The following is a 10,927-nucleotide window of genomic DNA, read 5'->3' as shown; positions in this document are numbered from 1 at the left end:
GCGCTGGCGGGAGCGGGGTAGCGAGACGGGCGGCCGGAGATGGGAACAAGAGGGAGGGGGAGCAGAAGAGAGAGAGAGAGAGAAAGTTGAGAAGAGAGAGAATGGAATAGAGAGAGAGAACAAAAGGTGGCAGGGGCGGCGAGTGGCGACGGTGGCGGTGAGGAGAAGAAGAGGCGGAGATTGTTGAGAGAGAGAGAGAGAGAGTGAAATCGGGGGAAAATGAAGAGGAAGAAGTTAGGGTATGATAGATCAGACTTATTTGTGATGACATTGTCGTCGTAAATAAATTTAAAATGCCGTCGCAAATACCCCACATCTGAAATTATTTATGACGACATTGTCGTCGCAAATAAATTAAAATGCCGTCGCAAATACCCAACATCTGAAATTATTTTACGATGACAATATGTCGTCGCAAATAATCATTCCACCGGTCAAGCTTATTTGCAACGACAAAGAGAACACATCGTCGCAAATAGAGTGGTATTATTTGCGACGAAATTTGTCGTCGCAAATAAAAGGATATTGTCGTCGCAAAAAATGGATTCCCTTTGGCGGCAAAAATCTGCGCCATTGGAAATTGCGTGCCTAAACTATTTGTGACGACATTGAACTTATTAGTGATGATATGCTTAATTTATTTAACGGCGGTTAATTGCGACGACATATCGTCGCAAATAATGAAATATTTGGGACGACAAATGTCGTCGCAAATAAGGTCGTCGCAAATGACCTTTATTGTTGTAGTGTTATACTATCTATAATGCTATCCGTGCGGATCAAAACAATTCTTAAAATGTCCAAATGACGTGTGGTAGTATTTTTAACCTTCTAAGTTACATGCGTAAAAGATTAGCGACCAAAAAAATAAAAAAGTTACAAGTGTAAATTTCTAAATTAATTTTTTATGCTATAGCATCTTTATTTATTACTGCACATTTTTTACTTAAAATTACATCTTATTTACATTGTACAATTTCAAAATTGAAGATTGATAATACATTTTTCAATACGTAGAACTATATGTAAATCATCACTTTAAATATTACAAAATTGGTTTCTCTTTCTCTCTTATCTCTCTTTCTTTCTCTGTTATCTATTAGAGTTTCATGAGGTTCTTGCTACACCGCCTCCCTTTTTCTTCCCTTGGGCCGAAATTCAACGCTGCCTTAGGTTGACTGTTGGATCTCTGCCCTAAGGAAGGGGGTAGTGCATAGTTTCGGTTTGTAGTCAAGGGGAGTATGGTTGGAGAATGAACGAATGGGTGAAGGTGTTCGTGGTTTGTGATTCTCGACCTTTGTGAATTGAGATCGCAACTGTTGGCAGTCGGTGATCAAAGGACAAGATTGGTTCGTCAGAGGGATGAGGTCCTTTGGTGGTGACCGAGTTCGTCTTCTTCGTATCATGGTGATATCTCCGCTTCTTTATTTTGTTTTTAGTATGTTTTTGTCCAATAAGCGTGACGGGGCCATCGTCACTTTGATGTTGTGCAGTTTATTTTTATATGGTTTTCCCGCAAGAGTCATTTCTTTGTGGTGTTTGTCATGACCTCAGTATTGTAAGTCCTTTCTGTTAGGAATAGTGTCCTTAAAGCATGAAATGTAATAAATATATTTATTATTTAATTAATAAAATAGTTTATTTATTATTTATGTCCATGTATTATTGAATACGTTATGAATATCATTGAAATTTTTGTGATTATTTATGTAACCTTAAATATTGTATATATGTGTTATATACGAGAGGATAATATTTAATGATAGTAATCGAAATAATGTTCGTAATTAATTTAATTAAAGTTATAGAATTTTTAATTAAAATATTACTAATACATGTCATTCCCATTAAGAATGGAATGATGTTATCTGCATCATTAATATAGAGAGATATTGAATGAGTGTATGATACCTAATAAGATTATGTAGAACTAGGACATAGACACAATTTAATTTTCTGATAATTTCTGTTAAGTATAGAAAATCAAATTTAAGTCTACCGATGGTCATATATAGAATGATCTTAATCCTGAGTTATAAGTAGACTCCTATTATGGATTCATGTTTTTTTATTTACTCGGTACGGATTTTGAGATCGTAAATACTATTCCTTATATCCTAGAAACATTATGAAATGGATAGCCGAGAATGCTAATATACGAGATGGAACTCATTCATTCTTCTTTGAAGAAGTAGAACAATAATTCCCTTGAGGGTTGATTCGGTACTTGAATAAGTAACGAGCTCGTATTCATTAATGTGTTTTATGAATATACTATTCATTAGAGAATCAATGGTACTCAAGGATAAAGATGTAATTAGAGAGGTTAATGAATTTTAGCTAGCTCTAATTATGAATTATTTATGGAGGATTGATATGTAATGACTATATTGAATGGACACTTCATGTTCTTAGAAGTAAATTATGTCTATAATTTCGAGAGTGCAATTCTAAGATTTTAGTAGAGTAACTTTTAGAATTAATAGAATTAATTAATTAATTAATTAAAGAGTTTAATTAATTATTAATTTTATTGGAGCTCAGAATTATATGTCAATGAGTTCCCGAGTCATCCTTGTAATATTTGCAAGACAAGATGAATTATCAGGATTTAATATCACTTGAAATAAATAATGAGATTATTTAATTAAATTAATTTTAGAACACACTATGGTGGGACTACAGGAGGTCATACGTCCCGGCATAGTGAGGTGCAGGGGGCGTGTGACACATGTATAATTTCATTGGGATTCAGTTGCTTATTCTCCAAAATATATGGTTTACTTGTTTGACAAGTTTTCCAATCTAATTCAAAAGAAAAGTAAAGTTTGACTTTATTTATATTTGAATTTGAGCTAAAATTAGAAACTGGATAAAGGAGGAATTTTCTCTCTCTCATGCTGCAGATTTGCGCCAACCATAGGGAGGTTTCCTTGTGGTGTGGCCGGCCATGTAGTACAAAGGAAGGAGAAATTTGTTTCCAAAATTAAATGGAAAATTGTATTTTAATGAGATTAAAATATAGTAATAATCAATTTTCTATTGCTTCATCTTTAAGTTAAAGTAAAAGGTTTTTTCTAGTGTTCAAATAGGAGACAATAGAAAATTAGAAAAGAGAATTTTTTACTCTCTATTTTCCATAGGTGGCCGGTTTCTAGAGAGAGAAAAGAGAAGAAAAGTTATTCCAATTCCCAGTTTCTTCACATACATGTGTTGATAGTGAAAGAATACAAATTAGCGAGTGATCAAATCTGATAGTTCTATATTAGAGCCCACACTCTAGGTCTTGCAGATTTCAAAGACTAGACGAGAAAGATTCAGGTTTTCTGAAAAAACTTGGAGCTTGGACTGTTCATGATCAAAGATCTCAAGTTATCCGCCTAATCATTTGCCAGGTATCTATTTTTATAAAATAATATGATTAATTTATTATTGTATAAATTAATATAATCTATTTAAAAGTTTTATGTAAACTTTTGTTATATACGATCCATACAACCACGCATCAGCACTCAAAAGCGTTTCGAAAACCAACACTTTCCTCTCGATTGATTGGAGTTTTCCATTGATTGTCGAGGATTGTTTTAAAGAGCCTTTTGAGTTATTGATATTTGGTTCGCCTATGTGTTTTCTGTTGAGGAAATCAGGCGTACATTTTGTTACCCTTTATGCGTCATTAGATTGTACTGGTGGAATTAGTCATTTGTTAGGAATAAATTTTCTTGTATACCGAAATCAGTATTAGTATGTATTTCTTACATGTTACCTTTAAAAAAAAAAAAACCTGCAAGATTGGGACTTGATAAGACTTTTTTTAATTTCCAAGTAAAATAAATAACTCGCTATATAATACTTGTAATATCTAAAAATTCATTTCATATATCCTTTTCATTTATTTATTTTTTTAAAAAAATGGCATCACCCATTTATACTCAATATATTGTTAACAAAAGATATATAATTTTATATTTTAATGAATATTTGACAGATTTCTATTAATTAAATATTATAGAGTCCCCAAGTATATAACAACTGTAAAAATTGAACACAAAATTCATTGTGGGTGTTAAGTGAGCTCATTGGATGATAGAGGTTGAAATTTTACATTTCAACGGAGCCCGTCATGTCACATGGATGTAAATAATTTTTTCTCTAATTTTTTAAAAAGTAGCATCAATGTTAATCAATTTAAAAAGTACTTTACATCATTTAATTAAGTTTGAAACGCAATTTACCAGCACTAAAACTTTAAAAGTAACTTGCTTATTCACTAATAAAAGTCGTTGATAAAATCACCAATTGTACGTTTAGTTTATAAGTTCAGAATTATGATTTAGAATTATTTTCGGTTTATATGTGTTTTTTTGAGAGAAAATATTATAATAAATCACAATCATAAACTATGATCTGAACCATAGCACGAATCATTGTTATAAAACAGTGCAAATATTTCTATTATGTACGTGTGTGTAACTAGAATTGATAGTTGGCACACCATATATTCAATGATGTATGAGAGCATGGCACCACAACTTTTCTTAAAAATGGCCAACAACACATGGCCGATGATCTATTGGAGTGCCATAACAACTGGCTAACCCTGGTAGCCAGAGCCTTCCCAATGGCAAACAAACCTTGCATGCGAATATGAGTAATAGGACTTCTCTATCAGACGTTCGTTACCGTTAGATCTCAAGAGTCGGGGTGTGTGGTTAAATGTATAACTCACTCTGGTTAAATTTTTACTCCAATAGAGTTCTATTCTGCCATTTTAAATGCACCCTTTCTTGAGCCCTTTCCCTCATTGCCCTTGATCTCTTCTTCTTCTTTAAAGCCCCTTTTTAATCTCTTGGAATTTCTCTCCCACTCATGGCTTCTCCTCTCCCTTTCTCTATTTCCCTTTCCCAAATCTTTCCTTTACCATTATAGTTGGTAAACATTTTCCTTTAATTTATTTGATGTTGCTATCATGAAGAGATTCAAGCTCATAAAAGTACTATCATTTTTCTTTGGTTTTCCCAATTCTTGCTTCCTCAATTATACATCTTAAATGTTAATATCTTACATAGATTCTTAAAAATCTCATGAAATTAGCTTATAAACTCTCCCAAGCCAATTTTTATCAATTACGAAAATTAGCATTTTTGGTGTTTCCTAACAGTTGATCAAAACCCTAAGAATTAGTACTTGCATGCATGTTGAATTAATTGATTACCTACAAATTACACTCATATCTATATAATTTCTCCATTTTCTCAAAAAAAAAATGTTGAAAGGCATCAACCCCACCGTCTACGACTTCTCCGACCACCACTACCTCTCCGCTGCGACCGCGGCCGAATTGAACGACCGTGCGGTCAATGAGGCAATCTATGGCTCCGACGAGTTCCGAATGTACGCCTACAAGATCAAGAGGTGCCCGCGGATGCGGAGCCACGACTGGACGGAGTGCCCGTACGCCCACCGCGGCGAGAAAGCTCAGCGGCGGGACCCCCGTAAGCACAACTACGCCGCCATCGTCTGCCCCGCGTTCCGTAACGGTGGGTGCGAGAAAGGCGACGCCTGCGAATTCGCCCACGGCGTGTTCGAGTACTGGCTGCACCCCGCCCGGTACCGCACCCGCGCGTGCAATTCGGGTCAGTTCTGCCAGCGCAAGGTCTGCTTCTTCGCACACTCGCCGGAGCAGCTCCGACCGGAGACCAAATTAAAGCGACATTACGCGTACCGGGCGATCCGGACGGCGTCGATAGACGCCATGAACGACATCAATAAGAAGTTCATCAGTACCAACGGCGGAGATGGATCAGCAGCCACGTCATCATCGTCGTCGTCGCCGTCGCCGGGGTTGAGGAAGACTGTTAGTGCTATCAGTACCATTGACGATGATTCTTTCGAAAGGTTCTCGGAGTTCTTGAAGAGTTTGAGAGCTTTGAAGATAAGCGACGGTGGTGATGGTCATGATGTGCATGATCAGATCAGAAGAGATCATCAGAGAATGGCCGTGATGATGCGTTCTACTTCTTCTTCCGGGTTAATGGATGTGTCGGAGTCCGATTTGCCGCATGTTGAGTGGATTTCCGAGTTGGTGCAGTAAATTTAGTGAGAGGTATAAGAATAATCGGCAGATTATTTAATTTAGAGAGGGAGATATTATTAATATCATGGATTAAATGTGCTTAATATTAAAGGTTTTTTTTTATATATTTTTTTACCGTTTTTCTTTCTGTTATGTAAAGATTGTTCAATTAATGTCATCAGCGTTGGAGTTATATGTTGTTTACTTCGAGAAGTTATGAATAATTATCTGCCACTAATTAAACTTAGGTTTTAATTAATTAAAATATAAAGGATTTCGCAGGGTAGTAATGTATATATCAACAAAAGAACAATCAACAGTATGAACAAACGGTGCAGGTGTGACCAGAAAACGAGCTATAAAAGACAATATTATGCAACAGACCTGTTACTCTTTGAAATTTGATTCCTTTTCTCCATCTACGTCTGATAAGAGTTTTAACCAACTTTTCATCTTTACGCCAAGTGTTGGCTGCTTTGGCAACTATGCAGCCCATGTATGTACAAGTCAATATATATGTGTATATGCGCGCACATATATATGTACAAACTACATGTCGCTCTCTCTTTCTATAATCTGGTTCAGTTCTCTATAATCTGGTTCAGTTCGCCGATTCGAGTCGAGTTTTCAATATTTAAGCGAAGTTTTCAATATTTAAGTTCGCTGATTCGAGTTTTCAATATTTAAGTTAAGATGTGATTTTATGTGGGAGTTTTTAATTGTAACAAAAATATTATATGTGATTTTTTGTGAGAACTTTTAACTATAGTAAAATTGAAATTGAAAACTCAAATCGGTAAAATGAACGATGTGTATATATACGTAGAGCAGTAGCACTGAAAATGGAATTTTAAGGTCTCACTTCACCATTGCAAGATCAAATGCCTCTTAATTTTTTTGGACACTACCAGTGAAAAAAAATTATGATGACGAGGTAAGGTTTTCTTAGTTTATGCGTTAATTAATTTTCTTTTGCTTTTTTCAAGTTCTACTTTTTTTTTTTTTTAAAAAAAATCTCCTTTAAAGTGCTTGCAAATGTAGTTTAGTGATAATTTCCCACATAACTTCACCAAAAGATGTAGAGCTCACATGAGAGCTCAAATGCTTCCACCCACCGAATTAAAAGGAAACGTTGATGAGATTCCTCCGTAATCAGCAAAATTATATTTGAATCTATTCCCGACGTAGATATGTTAATAAGATTTTACATACCATGTCGATAACTAATATTGTACTATTAGGAGATCATTAATTGAAATATCTAAGCCAAAAGTACTCATCAAAATGATCAGAAAACATTAATTTTTCAGTTCTTTATGTATAGAAAATAAAATCCAAGTCAAAACGTTGTGCAACCAAGGTAATGGGAGAAAATCTGTGTCGATTTATGCTATTTGAAATTTCCAAAAAGAAAGAGCGTGAGGAAATGAAATTACAAAATCAAATAAGCAGATTGCAACATTGAATTAACTACTTATACTAGCCCTTATATCTATCTTTTTGTCCATGTCAAGAAAATTGCTGCAACTTGTACTGTCTTCTAATACTAAAAGATAAGAAAGTATTACACAATGTAACGTCTAAAAAGATTCAAAGTTATCCCTCTGTCGACATGGCAAATTTTTAACAAATTAATAAAAAAAGAAAAGGAAAAGAGAGTTAAACCCTAATTTATTTATATATACACATAATAAGAAAATTTCTTCGGATTTGTTACTCAAAAGTTGGCAGTATATTAGTAGTCTAATACAGAAGGAATCAAAAGATTCAAAGTTATCCCTCTGTCGACATGGCAAATTTTTAACAAATTAAAAAAAAAAGAAAAGGAAAAGAGAGTTAAACCCTAATTTATTTATATATACACATAATAAGAAAATTTCTTTGGATTTGTTACTCAAAAGTTGGCAGTATATTAGTAGTCTAATACAGAAGGAATCAGCATTTGACTTAGGTGGCTTCATATTCTCATATCCATTGGCAGAACACATTACACACATTACATTCATGCGTTATAGCCACGTGCCTTCTTATATATTATATAATTATTAACACATTTTCCCCTAATTTATATTATCCTTCCAAACGCCCCCCTCCCTTTTAGTACTCTCCGATCCCCCGCCCCCTTGTACCCCATCTCCGACCATGTCCACTCTTCCAAGGTAATTATTCACATAACTCATAAATTATAATATATACTTATATATATAACATTATTGAAATGTGTTAATATTTCACAATGGCTTTTACAGGTGGAACGAGTTACTATTCAAGAACACTACCACAATAAGGGGAAGAAACGACGAGAATGAGGCGCCAATCTTCGATTCCGAATGCTACGCATGCACTCATGTGGGCGTCCCGGTGTTCCACTCCTCCCGGTGCGACTCCTCCACCGAGCCCAACTGGGAGGCGTCCGCCGGTTCCTCCCTGCGTCCCTTTCGCGCTCTCACGAGCAGGGCCCACCGCGCAATCCTCCGAACCCAATCCTCTTTGGCGGGTGGCGTGGTGGACCCGCGGACCAAGGGCGTGAAGAGGTGGAACCGCATTGTGCTGCTGGCGCGCGGCGTGTCGTTGGCAGTGGACCCGCTGTTCTTCTACGTGGTGTCGCTGAGCGCGGGCGGGTCCCCCTGCTTCTACGTCGACGTGGCACTGGCGGCAGTGGTGACGATCGCCCGGACGGGGCTGGATGTGTTGCATTTGGGGCACCTGTGGCTTCAGTTCAGGCTGGCGTACGTGGCCAGTGAGTCCATGGTGGTTGGCTGTGGGAAACTCGTGTGGGACGCACGTGAGATCGCGTTGCACTACTTCCGGTCCTTCAAGGGGTTTTGGCTTGACGCCTTTGTGATTCTCCCGATTCCTCAGGTTGGTGTTTTAGTCAACGTTTTTGCTAAGAGTTGAAAATGGAAGAAAAGAAGAAATAGGAAGGACATTAATCGTGCGATGCGAACATATAGATTATGCACTTAACTTGGTATCTTGCCTGCAATGGTATACTAAAACAATGTCTAATAATTAATAAGATTAGATTTTTATACATATCATTAAATTTTTATTTTTAATGAATAGTCACGGATGAAAACTACCCATTAAAAATTTGTCCAAATATTTTCTGTACATATGTACACATATAAATAAAGTGAGGTAGTAGAGAATTTTTATCAACTGCTGGGATCGTTAATTAAAATTAGCAATCACTAAATAGTACAATTTTTCTTGATAAGATTTTAAGTCTTAAAATATTGTATGATAGTTTTATTATTGAGCTCATTGAAAATATCTTTCGCGATGTACATAGATAAACTGACATTGTTTATTAATCTCTCATTTGATTGTATATATAGGCGATACTTCATAAGATTCATAGAATAAAATACTGTGTTCACATTAACAATAACAACAAGTATGATAAATGCCAACATCATAAGCCAATAAATTAATGAATATGCCTTTTGCTGTCCAATCATTTTCCATACAACATCTTCTTCATGATCCCAAAAATTACTCCATAGAACACAACGCTTTTTGATAAATATATATGTATATATTTAATAAAATCTAATTGAGACATATTTGATAGAATTTATTCTATACCTGAAAAGTCTTTTAGTTAATAAGTATTGTTAAGTTTAACTTTATTTTATACAATATTTGCTAAAAACAAGCATTCGGTCACCCTTTTTCAAAGACGCTATTACTCAATGTTATCTATCAGCACTTTTGTTGTAATGAATGCTTTATTTTTTTTCTAACTAAAAATATTATGATGCATAATTTTGACATTCTCATTTTTCCTCAAGGAATTATTGCGTACGTTATCCTTTTGAAAATGAAATATGATATATAAGTTAATGACAATAAATAAAAATAAATAAATGACACCATTGATTTTTTTTTTGTTCAAAAATGTTTTCTTTTTTATTCAATAAAAATAAAAAAGAATAGATTCAATTATTATTAATATTAATGATATTATTATTATTATTATTATTATTATTATTATTATTAAAGTTGAGGGGTTCAATTATCCCCGGCTTCAGTTCATTGGCTCCATTTGTTTGCTTAACATTGATTTAATGTACATCTTCCTTCTTTGTAGTTAATAATTTGGCTAGTGGTACCAAAGCTACTGCGACAGGAGAGGATCTCACTGATAATGACGACACTCCTATTGACCTTCTCGTTTCAATTCCTCCCAAAAGTGTATCACACCATTTACTTGATGAAACGACTACAGAAGGTCACCGGCTATGTTTTTGGCAGCGTTTGGTGGCGTTTTACCCTCAACATCATCGCTTACTTAATTGCCTCTCACGTAAGCAGCTTAATCATATATATATATATATATATATATATACATATTAGGGCCGGCAATATGGGTCACGACTATGTTTTTGGCAGCGTTTGGTGGCGTTTTACCCTCAACATCATCGCTTACTTAATTGCCTCTCACGTAAGCAGCTTAATCATATATATATATATATATATATATATACATATTAGGGCCGGCAATATGGGTCACGACACGATGACACGACTCAAAAACGACACGAATTTTGCGGGTTAGGGTTGAGAAAAAAGAGGTTCGGGTCAGAATTGGGTCGACCTGAAATTGACACGAAAAATACGGGTCAATTTCAGGTTGGACCCGCCTAACCCAAACACGACACGAAACTCGTAAAAAACTAAAAAATACATATTTTTCATATTTTAAATTTTATTATGAACTTGTGATATCATGATAGTTATACTCAAAATCTTATACTATTATTTGCTTAATTTCAATGGATGTTATTGTAATTTAGTGTGTTATGAATTTTAAGTTATTTCTAATATGTAAAAAACTAAATAAAA

The 10,927-nt window shown here is 35.0% G+C and overlaps 2 protein-coding genes across 2 annotated transcripts in view; both read left to right on the top strand.

The window, feature by feature from the left end:
* Positions 1-5,266: 5,266 nt before the first annotated feature.
* On the top strand, positions 5,267-6,094 carry LOC21400093 (zinc finger CCCH domain-containing protein 54). The gene has a single exon (XM_010110830.1). It carries the CDS (start codon positions 5,267-5,269, stop codon positions 6,092-6,094), a length of 828 nt encoding a protein of 275 aa, XP_010109132.1.
* A 2,124-nt stretch (positions 6,095-8,218) lies between these two features.
* The window catches only part of LOC21400091 (cyclic nucleotide-gated ion channel 2), a 5,277-nt gene continuing 2,568 nt past the window's right edge, over positions 8,219-10,927 (top strand). The window contains exons 1-4 of the mRNA XM_010110828.2: positions 8,219-8,235; positions 8,326-8,938; positions 10,173-10,388; positions 10,475-10,485. Of these exons, the coding sequence (XP_010109130.2) occupies positions 8,219-8,235; positions 8,326-8,938; positions 10,173-10,388; positions 10,475-10,485 (857 nt within the window). The remainder of the gene's footprint in view (positions 8,236-8,325; positions 8,939-10,172; positions 10,389-10,474; positions 10,486-10,927) is intronic.

This window comes from Morus notabilis, unplaced genomic scaffold (genome assembly GCF_000414095.1).
Source record: "Morus notabilis unplaced genomic scaffold, ASM41409v2 Scaffold223, whole genome shotgun sequence".
Classification (NCBI taxonomy): Eukaryota; Viridiplantae; Streptophyta; class Magnoliopsida; order Rosales; family Moraceae; genus Morus; species Morus notabilis.
This window is presented reverse-complemented; position numbering and strand designations above follow the sequence as displayed.

Coding starts and splice junctions, on each gene's coding strand:
- LOC21400093 (XM_010110830.1), top strand. CDS start 5,267: ATGTTGAAAGGCATCAACCCCACCGTCTACGACTTCTCCGACCACCAC.